This window comes from Ursus americanus, chromosome 32 (assembly GCF_024610735.1).
Source record: "Ursus americanus isolate L20-20 chromosome 32, mUrsAme1.1.p, whole genome shotgun sequence".
Lineage (NCBI taxonomy): Eukaryota > Metazoa > Chordata > Mammalia > Carnivora > Ursidae > Ursus > Ursus americanus.
This window is the reverse complement of record NC_142158.1, coordinates 21,087,753-21,102,511: the sequence shown is the minus strand read 5'-3', so window position 1 is coordinate 21,102,511 and position 14,759 is coordinate 21,087,753. Positions and strand designations below refer to the sequence as shown.

The following is a 14,759-nucleotide window of genomic DNA, read 5'->3' as shown; positions in this document are numbered from 1 at the left end:
CCCGGCACGCCCAAGGGCTCCGGGTCTGCGGGTGACAGCGGCCCCACTGGGGGACTCAGATCCAGGCGGTGCCCCCGGGCTCCCCGCCGGCGCCGGCACGCCGCAGATTTGGCCGGGGGGCCCCCAGGCGTCCGGCCCCAGGCCCCGCGCCGCTCGCCGTTCTCGCCCGGGCCCGCTGCGCTCCGGGGACCGCTGTGCGACCGCGCCGGGTCCGACTTTCCCCGCGCCCAGGGGTCCGGCGGGCGGGGCGCGGAAGATGGCGGCGCGGCCGGGCCCGGGGCGGGCGCGAGGGGCCGCGGCGCGGCGCGCTCGGCTGGGCCGGCGCGGCTAGAGCGGCGCCTGGGCCCGGCGGCGCGGCCTCCTCCCGCCCGCGCCGCCGCCGCCGCCGCCGCGCCCCGCCCCGCGCGCCCGCCCGCCCGCCCGCCCCTCCCCGGGCCCGGCCGTGCCCCGCGTCGCGCTCCCCCGGGATGGCCCGCGCGCCTCGGCGCTGCCTCGCGGAGCACACGGCGGAGCGGCGGCGGCCGCGCTCGGGGGGCGCGCGGCTGCGGCGGCGGCGGCGCGGCGCGTGAGGGGCCGCCAGGGGCCGAGCGGGCGCCGCCAACATGTCGGATACCAAGGTAAAAGTTGCCGTCCGGGTCCGGCCCATGAACCGGCGAGGTGAGGAGCTTTCCGCTCGTTTTTATCTGTGGTCGGGCCGAGGGCGGGGGCAACTTTGCAAAGTGCGGGCCGCGGGGCCGGGGCGGCGAGAGCGCGGCGGAGCCGTGGGGCCGGGGAGGAGGCGGCGCCGCACTAGCCGCTGAGCCCCTGGCGCGCGGCTCCCGGCTCCCGGCGCCGCGGCTCGGCCGCCCCCCGGGAGAACCCCGCGCCCAGGGGTCTGGAGGCGCGGATGCTCGGCTCGGCAACGGCCCTCTTCCCTTCTGCTTTCAGAACTGGAACTGAACACCAAGTGCGTGGTGGAGATGGAAGGGAATCAAACGGTCCTGCACCCTCCTCCTTCTAACACCAAACAGGGAGAAAGGTAAAGCGGGCGCCGCGAGGGCGGGCAGGGGGATCCCACCCCGCAGTCTCCTGCAAGTTTGAGCCCGGAAAATGGGAGTGCTCTTGCCTATTGTTAGGAGGACGGCTTCAAGTTTGTCGCACGCTCCTGTCTGAAGCCGTTGCAAGTCCAAGTTCCTCTCCTCCCGCTGCCCCCCCTCGGTGTGCCCTCCCATCTAGAGCGGCATCAGCCCGGGCACCCGGGCCACAGCCGGCACCAGTCCGCCGCGTCCCTGGCCGGCTTCGGGGCACCCGGAGAGAGGGGGCCGGGTGGGACCCCAGAGCCGAGTAGTCCCACATTTCACAGATAAGAAAACTGAGGCCTGAGGCGGGCAAGGGACCATCCCAAGGCCTTGTTTTCGTAGAATCCAGTGCCCCTCGTTTTTTTTTTTTTTTTTTTTTTTTCCTACCACTGCACAGTTTCCTTTATTTGGCGGAATTGTTTAGGGACTTTGTATGTAAAATGGGGGGGGGGAAACCCCATAATTAAGCAGAACAGTATTCTATGATGCAGGCTTAGGCGTGAACCATTTAAAATCTATTATTTTGTTGGTGCTGGGTCGAGATAATGCCTGAATGTAATGCGCGAATTTTGATTTTCATGGAAACAAAAGTAGTGCCCTGAGCTGTGTAGACGCTGGGGGGGATGTTTAAAAAGGGGCTGCATTTACTAGATGGCAACATATTTGCATTTGAAAAGTGGTAACTCTTGGATCCTTATTAATTCTGCTCTATTCCACGCAGCAGTATGGGAAAATGCCTTAAAATAATTTGAATATTTGGCATTTTTCTGGTAAGCCCTTGAGAAGAAAACGGTTGGAATTCATTCAGTATAGTAATGCAGTAGCTTGTAAAAATAGAAAGAAAAAAAAAAAAACCAAAACAGGAGATTTGACAGAATTAATTTCTCACGGACACGAGTACGAGTGTGTTTCTGAAAGTCACCTGTTGATTGATGCACTACAATTTAGTGATTTTTTGCTCTTGGGAGATTTTTTCAGTGAATAGAGACTGAAGTAGGGTTTGTTATTTTATTGCTAAAGGAAACAGCTGCCTCTTTTCTATAATCATGTGGTGTTCAGGCACAATTTTGCTAAATTTGGGGGAAGAAGTTGTCAGGAGATAAGATTGGGAACTCTGCTTTTTGTATCGAGGCTGGAAATTTTTATTCAGTTTGCAAACATTCTGGTCCCTACAGCAGATTGTCACAGTGATAGTAAGTTGCTAAAGTTATATTTAAAATGTGTTAAATGCTTTTCAGTTAATAGAGGTGTCCTCGGATAATATTTTAGATACATTTTAAAGATTTATGGTATTTTAGATACATTTGTAGTGGTGTAATTGTATATTTCATGATGCTAGTGAACTGAGTAAATTTAAATATTTGCAGATTAAATTCGATGTCCACAACATCAACATTTTTTCTGAAGCTGGCTATTTTTTTATTGTTTCCTCTGCAAATTCTGCTCGGTCAGATTCTTCAAAGCAGTCTGGGAAACAGGTAGAATATTAGCTCCTGTTCATGTAGCTGCTGCTTCTGTTTTCCTTGCTGGTTTGGCACCTGGTCCTTGTCACTCTTAACCACAGGCAGTGCTGCAGTTAGCTACTGTTTAATGAAATGAAGCTTTCTGATTTGTGGAGAGAAACATTTAATTTCGTGGAACTTGGATAGAAATGATCACTGTAGACAGTTGGTTACAAATGCTAAATAAGTAGTTGATTATTTTTAGGGATACCACTGCAGTGATGAATCAGGATCTTTTGGATAAAGATTTGCGGGGTGATTTGGGAGTTGATCCATCTGCTGGCTTATTGGAATAGCCCCTTATCTGAAACTGTTAAGAATAGAATCAAAACATGGGAGTTCTCTTGTTTTGTCCCCCTGACAGATAGGATTCTTTGGTGGATGGACCCTTTCTGTGGGATTCTGCCTGGGTACTGGCCACTTACTTTACAGAAAACTTGAGTGGAGTCTATCCAGCAGTGCTGCTTGTAGGTTAGGATTACTGTCTTTGCAAGGATGGAGACACCAAATGCATTTTGATTTTTCATTATGTAGCTTGGTTTCATATTTCTCCACCAGGTTTTCCCTTAAAGCAACAGTGTATTTAAAAATAGAAATGATTCCCCTCTTGGCCTCTGGGTTGATTAATTACAACTATGCTTCATGTTATGTTTGCAATTCATTTTTATCATTTATTTTGGGATTGAGCTCAGGGAAAGGCAAGAATATTATTTTTCTTCCCTAGAAGTTCAAGGCTTGAAGTATAAGAAGTCTTGGCAAATCTGTGTCAAAGTGAGAATTATTATTTTTCTGAAAATTGCAAGAAATTACTAATGTATTAACCACAAATAGAAATTGTAAATTAGTGGGTGAAAGTTTTCAGTCCTACCAGTAAACACAAGCAAGGATGCTTTGATTTCTAGGGGAGGAAACAGGTAGGCTTAGCTTTCATGATTTCTCCCCTTTATGAAATCAAAGCCAAGACTGCATGTTAAGGACTAAAAAGATCATAGGGCTTCTGAGGTTAAAGATATTTGTTTTGCAATTCTAAGATTATAATATACTACAGAGGTCCAGGTTAATAGTTGATATATATATATATATATCTCACCATTTTGAAACATTAAGACATATATGAACATGTTTCTTAAAATACTGTTCTGTTTACTATTCAGGAGATACTTATGAAGTTTACATCATACAGGATTCTTTCTCAGCACAGAGGATCCAAAGATCACTATGGCTCTAGTGCCTCTCAGAGGTTTGCACCTTTGAGAGATGTGGGAAGAGAGAGGGAAAAATAGTTAAAATTACAGTTCGGTAGATTATGTAAATTATACTTTTGCCATTATATGTACCATATTTTTTTTGGAAATGACCTGTTTCCTCTTCTGTCTCCTTCTGAGGTTGCGAGCTCCCTGAAGGCGGGTACCTTATCCTACTTACCTTCGTGTCCCATGCCCTGAATAGCAGCTGGCAGGTAGCAGGCACTCAGCAAATGTCTGCACTGAGTAGGTTCCCTAGTGTGATGAGGATACCGAGGAGGGGCTGTGGAAGTGCATGGAATAGGATGCAGAAGCAAGGGAACTCAGGAGGGGAGAAGAGAGTGAGAACCCCCAATTTGCCCAAATAGGTAGCAGTTTAAAAACCACAGTATGAACAGATACATAATGTAAAGTCTTCTTTTGCCCTGTTGTCTCCCCTGTTCTTCCCATCCCCTCATCTCTCCAAAAACAGTGTATATTTTCAGACACACACAAACACACATACGTGCGCATGAATATATCGTTCGTGTGTATTTCAACAAATACCTTTTCTATCTTTAAATACCCATATATTCATTTTCATTCTTTTTCACATCTAGTTTGGATGGTAGTGGTGGTTTTAAAAATATAGGTGGTTGGCTTATGAGTCCGATTTTTGTAACTTTTAGGAAGTTCAGGAAATAAAGTGAAGTTGTATTACAAAGAGAGTGTAATGGAATTTGTTTCTATAGAAGTTTTTGTTCTTATTTTATATAAAGTGAATTGTTGGGTAAGCACTTAAAGCAATGTAAATGTGTACCTTAGCTAAGTTAAAAGAAAAATGGGCTAAATTTAGGCTCTTAGTAAAAGAGCATCAAAGGTTTAGCTTCTTGCCCAGTTTTTCCACACTGCAATATGTGCAGTATAGCTTCTAAAGTATATCCTCCGCTGTCAGTGGAAGAAAGCTAGTCTCTCAGTCAACTGTGTATATATTTCCTAGTTTATGTATTGTGTCTCTCAGTCAACTGTGTATATATTTTCTAGTTTATGTATTATGTGTTGCAATTTTTTTCCAAGCTGGCTTTCTCCGCTATTCCAAAGGCGCCTGGGATGGTTCCTTCTGCTCAAGTATCTTTGTAGACCAGAAATTTAGAAATTAAGTCATGTGAAAGTCATGTGCAATTTAAAAAATAGATCATCTAAGAATCAGTAATATTCCACATTATAAAATTATTTGGGTGACTTTGAATTCTCTCCTGTTTTTTGTGTTATATTTCTCTCTAGCTCAAATATTATAGTCGGTTGTAAGAAAGCAGAGCATTTAGATTTCATTAATATAAGAGTGATCATTCTTTATGCATGTCATTAGTGGTATTTTAAAGAGCATTTTAATGGAATATTTTCATTAGCTGTCAGCGTTTGCCATGCCTTTGTTTTAAAATAAAGGTAGATTGGGGGGCGCCTGGGTGGCACAGCGGTTGATCGTCTGCCTTTAGCTCAGGGCGTGATCCCGGCGTTCCGGGATCGAGTCCCACATCAGGCTCTTCCGCTATGAGCCTGCTTCTTCCTCTCCCACTCCCCCTGCTTGTGTTCCCTCTCTCACTGGCTGTCTCTCTCTGTCGAATAAATAAATAAAATCTTAAAAATAAAATAAAATAAAATAAAATAAAATAAAATAAAATAAAATAAAATAAAATAAAGGTAGATTGGAATCTCTTACTTTTAGAAGCAAAACTAAAAGTAATTATAATGCAATGTAGATTAGAGTAGTGATTTGAAAATCATTTTGTTCACAGTCCACAGTTAAAAATACATTTAACATCATGGACTGTGTGTGTGTGTGCATACGTGAACTGAGGTTCATGAAAAAATTTACTATGTGCAGTGTATCTATTACTTTCTATCCCTGTCTCTTCTAATTCATTTTAGAAATGATGGTTGACTTATTGAATTAATTTCACAACCCACTAATGGGTTATAACTATAATTTGAAAAACACAAGTTTAGTGGGTAAAAGGTTGGGTTCTGAATATCTATGTGTGTGTGTGTGTGTGTGCATGTATATGTATGTGTGTATGTATGTAAAATCAGTGTATTTTTATTTATTAAAATTTAAAAATTTTAAGTAATCTCTTCTGATTACTTAAAGTAAGGGGGTTCAAACTCATGACCCCAAGATTAAGAGTTGCATGCTCTTCTGAGCCAGCCAGGTGCCCCTAGTGTACATAATTTAAAGTGTAAAGTAGTTTTATAATTTATGAAATCTATGATAAAAAAGAAGGAATCCTCTTTTTCATTTCTTTCCATGGAGGCAGCCACATATAGAAATTTTAGCTCATTCTTTTGGAATTTCCCTCCATATTTCTGAATAACATGCTGGTAGTGCTACATTTTATTTGTTCTGTATTCTCTTTCTTTCTTTCTTTCTTTCTTTCTTTTTTTTTTTTTAAGATTTTTTTTATTTATTTGACAGAGGTAGAGACAGCCAGTGAGAGAGGGAACACAAGCAGGGGGAGTGGGAGAGGAAGGAGCCTGATGCGGGGCTTGATCCCAGAACGCCAGGATCACGCCCTGAGCTGAAGGCAGACGCTTAACGACTGAGCCACCCAGGCGCCCCCTGTGTTCTTTTTCTATGCTCTGTCTCCACCCCACCCCCAAATTCTTCCCATCCCCCATGTCGCCAGTATACTTACAGTAATTTTAATTTTATCAATATTTAGTATTTATATGATTATGTAATATAGTCAGCTCTTTACAGTTGAGCCATGTGCTCTTCTATGATTTCTTTTCCTGTCATACAAATTTTTTTGTTTTTCCTGGAGTTAGCAGTTGTTTTTATTTTTTTTTCTATTTCTTTAATTTGCTTCTTTTTCTATGTACTTATCCTTAATTCAACATTTAAATTTTCTGCCCCTTGCCTAAGACTCCTTTCAAGACATTTAAACATATGAAGTACTTTCTTGATTTCATCTTCTTAGAAACATTTCTCCTTAAGCCTTCCATCATGCTCCTTTATGAACTGGTAGTCTTCTCTGCCTGACATAGCTGTCATCCTGGGGTTGCCTGTCACATCATTCTGAGGATCCCTTTATCTCTCTTCTGTGTGGAATCTCTTATTTTTCTGTTTCCTTTTTCTTTCTTGGTTTACTGCCTTGATTTTGTAAAGCATATTCTTTAGTAAATTCCTTAGAAAAGGTGTTTGGAAGGTAAAGTGTTTTGAAACCATGAAAATATCTATTCTATCCACTCACTTCATTGATATTTTCAGTGGGTATCACATTCCATTTTAAAGACATTTGGTTGCTCTGTTGTCTTTTGCTTTCTTGTGTTTCTGTTGAAAGGTCCAAAGCTACCTAGGTTTCTTCTTTCCCTTTCTTTCTTTCTTTCTTTCTTTCTTTCTTTCTTTCTTTCTTTCTTTTTTTTTTTTTTACTTTTTAAATTAAAAAAAATTTTTTGAAAACATTTTATTTATTTGACACAGAGAGAGAGCACAAGCAGAGGGTAGTGGCAGAGGGAGAGGGAGAAGCAGGCTCCCCTACCAAGCAGGGAGCCTGACACAGGGCTCAGTCCTAGGACCCTAGGATCATGACCTGAGCTGAAGGCAGATGCTTAATCAACTAAGCCACCCTGGCACCCTGCTATTTGGGTTTCTAATCCTTTAGATGTGACATAGATTTTTATTCTCTAGAATCTTGTAGAATATTCTTTCCTTCCCCATTTTTGAGAAATCACAATAGGCGTTTTTGACCTGGAAATATGTATCCTCCTCATCTTTTTGTTCTGCCTTCTGTAAGATTTCCTCCACTTTATCTTCCAGCCCTTATGTTTAATTTTTCTCTTACCCTATCATATTTTTAATTTCCAAGAGCTCTTTTTTTGGCCTCTGAGTTTTGTTTGTTTTTTAATAGTATCCTATTTTTGTTGCTTGGTTATGGTATTTTCTGTCTCTGAGGACATTAATGATAGTTTTCTATATATGGTCTACTTTTTTCTTTTAAGTGTCTTGTGTTGTTTGTTAAAGTGTAGTTTCATAAAAGCTAGTTTACAATGAAGGTAGCTTGAGCTCTGTCTTCTGCGTTAAGGACCTTGCTCAGATGTACGTGAATGCAGCTAGATTCTCACTTCTCCAGGGCAAGGGTGAGATATAATTCATCTTTGTAATCTCAGTGCCTAGTTTCAAGAACGCCCAACACACAGGAAACATTTTGTAGGTTCTCTCTACTGCTTAAAAAAAAAAAAAAAAAAAATTATTAAAACCTTCTGTCCAATCTCTTCTCTACTTAACTTCCAACAATGGAAATAAAAGTAATGATTTCCTTTTCCGTAAAAGCATATGCAAATGGTATAATTGAAGGTAGTAGTTGCCCTAGATAATGCTTAATTACCAGCATTCATGAAGGTAATTAGCTATAGTCAGTACAAAAAGCTGTAAAAAGTAGGAAAATCCTATTTTTGCATCACTAAAGTTTTAGTCCAGACATACTTTTAATTTAAAAATATGTATGCTTGTTGGGCTGGGAAAATTTTTCTACATGATACCAAGCTGGACAGTTTATCACTCCACCAGTTAACTTGGCTGCTTCTGTCAAAATCTAGTTAGAGATAAGTGGATAACTTGGATTGTTTCTGATTTTTAACAAAATTACACATGCCATGCATTCATATTTTGAAGGAATTCTTAGGAATGAGTTTCCCCAAGTAGCAGGCTTCTTGAAGACATCAAGGTTTCTCAGAGTTATTCAGCCACATTTACCCTTTCTCAAATCTTCCCTGGAGCTATGGTAGAGAAGGTGTTTATGCATTTAGAATTTAAAGGAGTTTGGAGAACATTACCAGCATAGGAAACAGAATAGCAGAGAAACCAACACATGAACACCCAGAAAGGTGACATTGTGCCTTGACAACGTAAGAAATTCAGTTTAACAGCAACAGAGCTGTCAGTAAAGGAAGTAGGGCTAAAATTTATATGAAAACATGTATTAAAACAACGAAGAGTTGATTTATGTGGGATTCAGCTTTTTTTTTTTTTTAAGATTTATTTATTTATTTTAGAGAGGAAAAAAAGAGAGAAGAGTGCACATGCGTGTGAGAGCAGGGGGAGGGGCGGAGAGAGAGTGAGAGAATCTTAAAGCAGACTGCCTGCTGAGCATGGAGCCTGACAGCTGGACCCCAAGACCCTGAGATCATGACCTGAGCCAAAATCAAGAGTCAGACACCCAACTGATTGAGTCACGTAGGTCCCCCAGCAGCTGTCTTGTCAAAGAAAGTCACTCTACAGAATATTTCTGGGACTTTAGACTTGGAAATGTAAGAAAAAAATGGGAGAAATTCTTCCTTGGAATTTAGTTTATTTGGCATTTTATCACCCAACAATGATGTGGAAACTAAATAAACAAAAAAGTCAAGTTTTCACATCTCTAAAATTTTATTTGTAAAAATGCATAATTCTGATAGTTGATTGTAGGATCTAAGGTTAAAAGGAAAATTAGAGAGAAGAAATCCTTGTAGTCTCTCAGGAATAGGACAGCCCATCTAAGCCTCATTATTTGCTTGAGTCCTGTCTGGAGATCCTGTTTCTCTGAGATGAACAATTCAGTGAATCACTGATAAAGTAGTAGAACTGTTTTACCAAATTGTTCTTGGGGTGGACTTTTCACTCAAAGCACAATCGTATCTTTTTTTAAAAAATCGCTTCCTTAGATATTCTAAAATGCTTTTTTCACAGGTATCTTTATAAGATATAAGGCAGAAAGAAAAAGGGGTGGGGTCACTGTCTGGCCAAGCCTAACCAGTTCTTCTTTTTCCTCCACCTTCATTTTGTCCTTGTCTAAGTAATAGACAAATTTGCAGTTACAATTTTGTTCTGCTTTTCTCCCATTTATATTTTGTTATGCTATATCATTTTCACAATTACAATTTTAATAATTGAATAGTCTGTTGAGTGTCATAATTTTTAACCATTTAAATATTTTTGGACCTTAAGATTGTTTCTCTTAGTGATTATTCGTAGCTGAGAGCATTTTCATGAAACATTTTAGAATCCTTTGCTAACTGAAAGGCATTTCTTCTCAAACATGCTTGCTAACACAAAAATTCCTTTGAAATTGTATGCCATCATGAACTATTTTCTTACATTATAATGGAATTAAAAGTTGATAATTTGCAGATTTAAATATCAGATAGGGGGTAAGAAAAATGATTTTGTATGGGCAGTCACAAGACAAGGAGTTCTCACCCTTGAGTGTGTATCAGGGTTTTGGAGAGCCCCACCCCAAAAGGTTCTGATCTGGTTGGTCTGGGATGTGGCTTGAGAATTTGCATTTCTAAGAAATTCCCAGGTGATGCTGATGTTGTTAGCTCAGGACCAAACTTTGAAAACTACTGCTTTAGACTAGTACTGTCCAATAGAATTTTCTGGGATGATGGAAATGTTCTCTATATCTACATTCAATATGGTAACCACCAGCCGTATATGATTACTGAGCTCTTGATATGTGGCTAGTGCAACCAAAGAACTGAGTTTTAAATTTTACTTAATTTTCATTAATTTAAATCTAAACAGCTACCTGTGACAGGTGGTTACTGTCTTGGACAGCAGAGGTCTAGACACGATTGCACATTAGAATCACCTGGGTGCTTTAAACATCGATGCCTGCTCCTACCCTCAGAGCTTCTGGCTCAGTTGGGCTGTAGTACACCTTAGGCATTGGGATGTCCCAGTTACCATTCAACAAATTGCCCCAAAACTTAGTGGTCTAAAACAACCATTTTCTTATGCTCATGGATTCTGTGGGTCAGGAATTCAGACAGAGCAAAGTAGGTATGACTTGTCTGTTCCACAAAGTCTGGGACCTCCTCTTTGAAGACTAGAAGTCTGAGGGTGTAGACATCTGAAGGCTTGACCAGGTTGAATGTCCAAGGTGGTTAACTCACATGGTTGGCAGTTGATTCTCATGTGTAGCCAGGGTTGAGAGTCACTGGTCCGGGTTAATAAACCAGGTTTTAAAGTGTCACACCTTGTGCTTCGGTCTCTCTTGCCATTTCGACTGTGATCTTGTACTCATAACCATTAACCTCCTGCAAATTAATATAGGAAAGCCTCATAAAATCAGCCTAAATATTTACCTTATTAAGGTAATTTATGGAACTTTCATAGGGCTTTCCTGTGCCAAGGGTATGTATTACTGCGAACGTAAAGCCTCACAAAGCTAAATAAATTCTCTCCCATTAAGAAAGGAAAAAAAAAAAGCCTCCTACTCCCTAGCCAGGTGCGTTTAATAAAAATGCCTCTCCTGATTTGTTTTTACTTGAACTTCGGCAGCAAGGGAAGGAATTACCTAAATTACCTAGATGCAGAGTACTTGCCTTTTGCCTGTCCTTTGCCTGGATCCTGACTCCTTGGGAAGCACTGGCCCCTCAGCTTTCAAGTGGTCTGTGGGCCACCTTTCCCTGCTGCGGGCCCCGTAAGGCTGCAGCCCTCCCAGCTTCGGCTCCTGTACGGCCACAGAGCCTGGGGACCCTGTGTATGTGGAGGGTCAGCCTGGTGGGATGAATTGGAAGCAGGGTGCTGCCTGCTTCTGCCACTCACCTGCTCTATATCCTTGAGCTAGCCATTAGTCCTTTTCCATCTGACTTTTTACAACTGTAAAATTGAGGGCTAGATTAGGTAATCTGTAAAGTGTTTTAAGGCCTAAAATTCAGATTTATCCCGTCTGTACTTAACATGTAGAGTTGAGTCCAACAGAGAAAGTATGTAACATTAACAGGAGCTGAAACGGGTTGCATTGTAACTTGCTTCTCAGAGTGTTAGGAAAACAAGGAGGACAGAGCCACTGTTCTTGACAGGCTCTGTTTGCCTGCAGTAGCTGATGCAAGAATTGAAGGTGTCGAGTGAAACAAGACAGCCACCAGCTCCAGCTATCTGAAGTCATTAGACTAGCGAGGAGCTCGGGTCCCTTACAGACCTTCTGCACGCCTCCCGCCTCGGCTGGGGCAGCAGCTTCTGGATCCGACAGGGGATTGTAAATCATCGGATTTGGACCTGTCGATTAGTTTTCATCTTGCACGGTTGTGGTTTTTGGGGGAAGCACTGATTTTTAAGCTGTTCCTGCAGTCATGCAGCTGTTTTAGGCAGTAGGCATGTGTGTATGGGAGTGGAGAAATGACGTTTCCAGAGCCGTTTGCATCAAGTGTCCTTGGGCAGTTGATGATGTTTTTGAGGTCCGGTTACCACCCTACCAAACTGTATCTCCTATCTTTCACTGTGGGGCCAGCTCTGGTTAGAGTGTATGTGTGTGTGTGTGTGTGTGTGTGTGTGTGTACACGTACGTATGTATTTCCCTTCTGGTTTGTGCTCTCTTAGCCTTTCTTTGGAAAGCAGAGTGGAGTTACTGATTCTGGGCGGCCCTTCAGCATCTGGTCTGAAGGTGTGATGAGCTTGCTGCTGTGAGAAGCCGGGTGAGGAAGGCGTCTGTGTGCCATTCCCTCGGAGGAAGAAGTTTGGAGTCTTGTTTTTTGTTTTTTTTTTTTTAGAAGACAGGGAACAGGAAGGAAGCCTTTGAGGAAAGGGAAGCTTTACTTTTTGCTGTTAGCTCTTTGTGTCGTCTTGAGGAGACACTCCCTAGACTGTACGTCTACCTCCAAAGACCACAAATATTCCTCTATCTCCAACTGGGAGCCGCAGGGGAAAACCAGAAGGGGCAAACACTGGTGACACGCACAGACATTGCATTACCAGTACCACATAGTTTTGTCCCAAATTTTGGAAGGCCACAAACAGTCAACCCACATACAGTTTGCTAACAGATTAAAAAACCTTTTAACAGACCTACATTCCGTGGCTTAATAAAGCACATCTTCTTAATAAAGAATTGATGCTTGGTGTGCCCACCTATCTATTATCCCAGCTAACCAGAGAATGTGTCCAGATTTATAGGCTGGACTTGCAGTGGTAATTGCCCTTTTTAAAATTGGATAACACACTATTAGGGTTTTTTGTTTTGTTTTGTCCTTTTGTTCTCTGTCTTTAACTACTTCTGTTTATATCGTTAAAGTTTAGAATCCACTATACAAATTGTAACGGAATAGTTACATTATTACATTGAGAAGTATCCTTAAAATTATTTGTTTCAAGGGTAATGTTTTGAGTAAGTAGGGAGGAGTGTGGTTGGGAAAGCTTATCAAGATAATGGTGTTAAATTTGAGCAACCCTATCCAGTTTGAAACATCTGCTTTTTTGATCTAGAGTTACAGTACAAATAGGTAACATTAGCATGGCAACATAACTAAGTATTTTTGAAGCCTTGAAGTAGTGCTGGCTTTGATAGAATAATATTCCTCTCTTGAGGATGACAGTGTAGTCTACGCTTTTATGATGAATTGTGCAGTGGAAATAATTTTCCAAAATTGCTGGTCTACTGTATTCCTAAGGGACTCTTTTTTTTTTTTTTTAATTCTCTAGCCAGGTTATTATTTAACTAGCTTTTTCCAAGAGTGACTTCTAGCTGTCCTTGATCATTGGTTCCCAGACTTGAGAACCAATTAGGAAAACAAACAAACAAACAAAAAAAAAACCAACCAACCACAAAACAATAAACATAGGGGTGGCTGGCTGGCTCAGTTGGTAGAGCATAGGACTCTTGATCTAGGGGTCATGGGTTCAAGCTATGAGTTGGGCATAGAGCTTACTTAAAAAAAATTAATTGAAAAACCCAATAGCAATAAAAATTTGGATAAACAGACTTTCTAGCCTCTTTTAAATGTGTCAAGCAAGGATCTTACTCTGATCCTCCCCTGCTTGCTCGCTCACTCTCTCTCAAATAAATAAATAAATCTTTTAAAAAAATGAACAGAGCATCCTCTTTATTTGTATATATCACTGAATTTTTGGAATGGTACAGAGTACATCTTTGCTTTTGTAGTTTGGTGTGTTGAAATAAACTCACCAATCTAGGTAAAAGTTAGCCTAAACAGAGTTTAAAATTTCATAGGTAGAGTAAATTACCTCATATCTGAGCCAAAGCTTTTACTCCCAAGGAAGGGAAATCTTTTATTTGCCTTCTTCAGTGTTTCTGTGGCTCTTAGTTGGGTATAAATAACTAAGCAGCATGACAGAACGGTGTAGTGGCCAAGAGCCACTGTGAACTTTGGGGGCCAACTGTCTATGTGTGAATCACTTATTGGCTGTGAAATGTTGGGCAAGTCCCTTAACCCTTAGTGCCTTGGTTTCCTCATTTATAAAATGGAAATAGTGAGAGTTGCAGACATTGTAGGGCTTGTGGGAATTAGCACGGTTCTTGGCACATTGCACACACTGAGCGTTGATAATTTTATTATTTTTATTACCATGGGACGCTTAATGCTCATTGATCTGGGTTTTGTTTCTCCTTCCTTCCTTCTTTCCTTCCTTGCTTGCTTTATTTTTTAAAGATTTATTTATTTGTTTATTTATTTTAGGGGAGGAGGGGCAGAGGGAGAGAATCTCAAGTGAGCTCTGCACTGAGCAGGGCACGGTCTAACAACCCTGAGATCATGACCTGAGCTGAAACCAAGAGTCAAGATGCTTAACCGACTGAGCTACCCAGGTGCCTCCAATCTGGGTTTTGTTTTTAATATTGTTTCTTACTCATTCCAGGTTTAATAAATGAAGTTTTTTTAAAACATTCAAAAAGAGCAATTAAAGTAGGAAACCTTACAATTTTATTTTAAGATTTTATTTATTTATTTAGAGAGCTGGGGGGAGGGGGAGAGGAGAGAGAGTCATAAGCAGGCTCCTTGCCCAGCTCAAAGCCCGACACGGGGCTCAGTCTCACAACCCTGAGCTCATGACCTGGGCCAAAATCAAGGGTTGGACACTTAACCAGCTGAGCCACCCTGATGCCCCAAAACCTTACAGCTCTTTTAAGTAATATGAAGTTTCTGATTACTTTTGACTGAAGTGTCCACATTTGGAAGAATTTTTTCTTTGCAATGACTGT

The 14,759-nt window shown here is 41.6% G+C and overlaps 1 protein-coding gene across 1 annotated transcript in view; it reads left to right on the top strand.

Annotated features, from left to right (window-relative positions):
• Positions 1–423: 423 nt before the first annotated feature.
• KIF13A (kinesin family member 13A) overlaps positions 424–14,759 on the top strand; it is a 203,057-nt gene continuing 188,721 nt past the window's right edge. The window contains exons 1-2 of the mRNA XM_087858074.1: positions 424–617; positions 928–1,018. Of these exons, the coding sequence (XP_087714200.1) occupies positions 960–1,018 (59 nt within the window). The 5' untranslated portion in view covers positions 424–617; positions 928–959. The remainder of the gene's footprint in view (positions 618–927; positions 1,019–14,759) is intronic.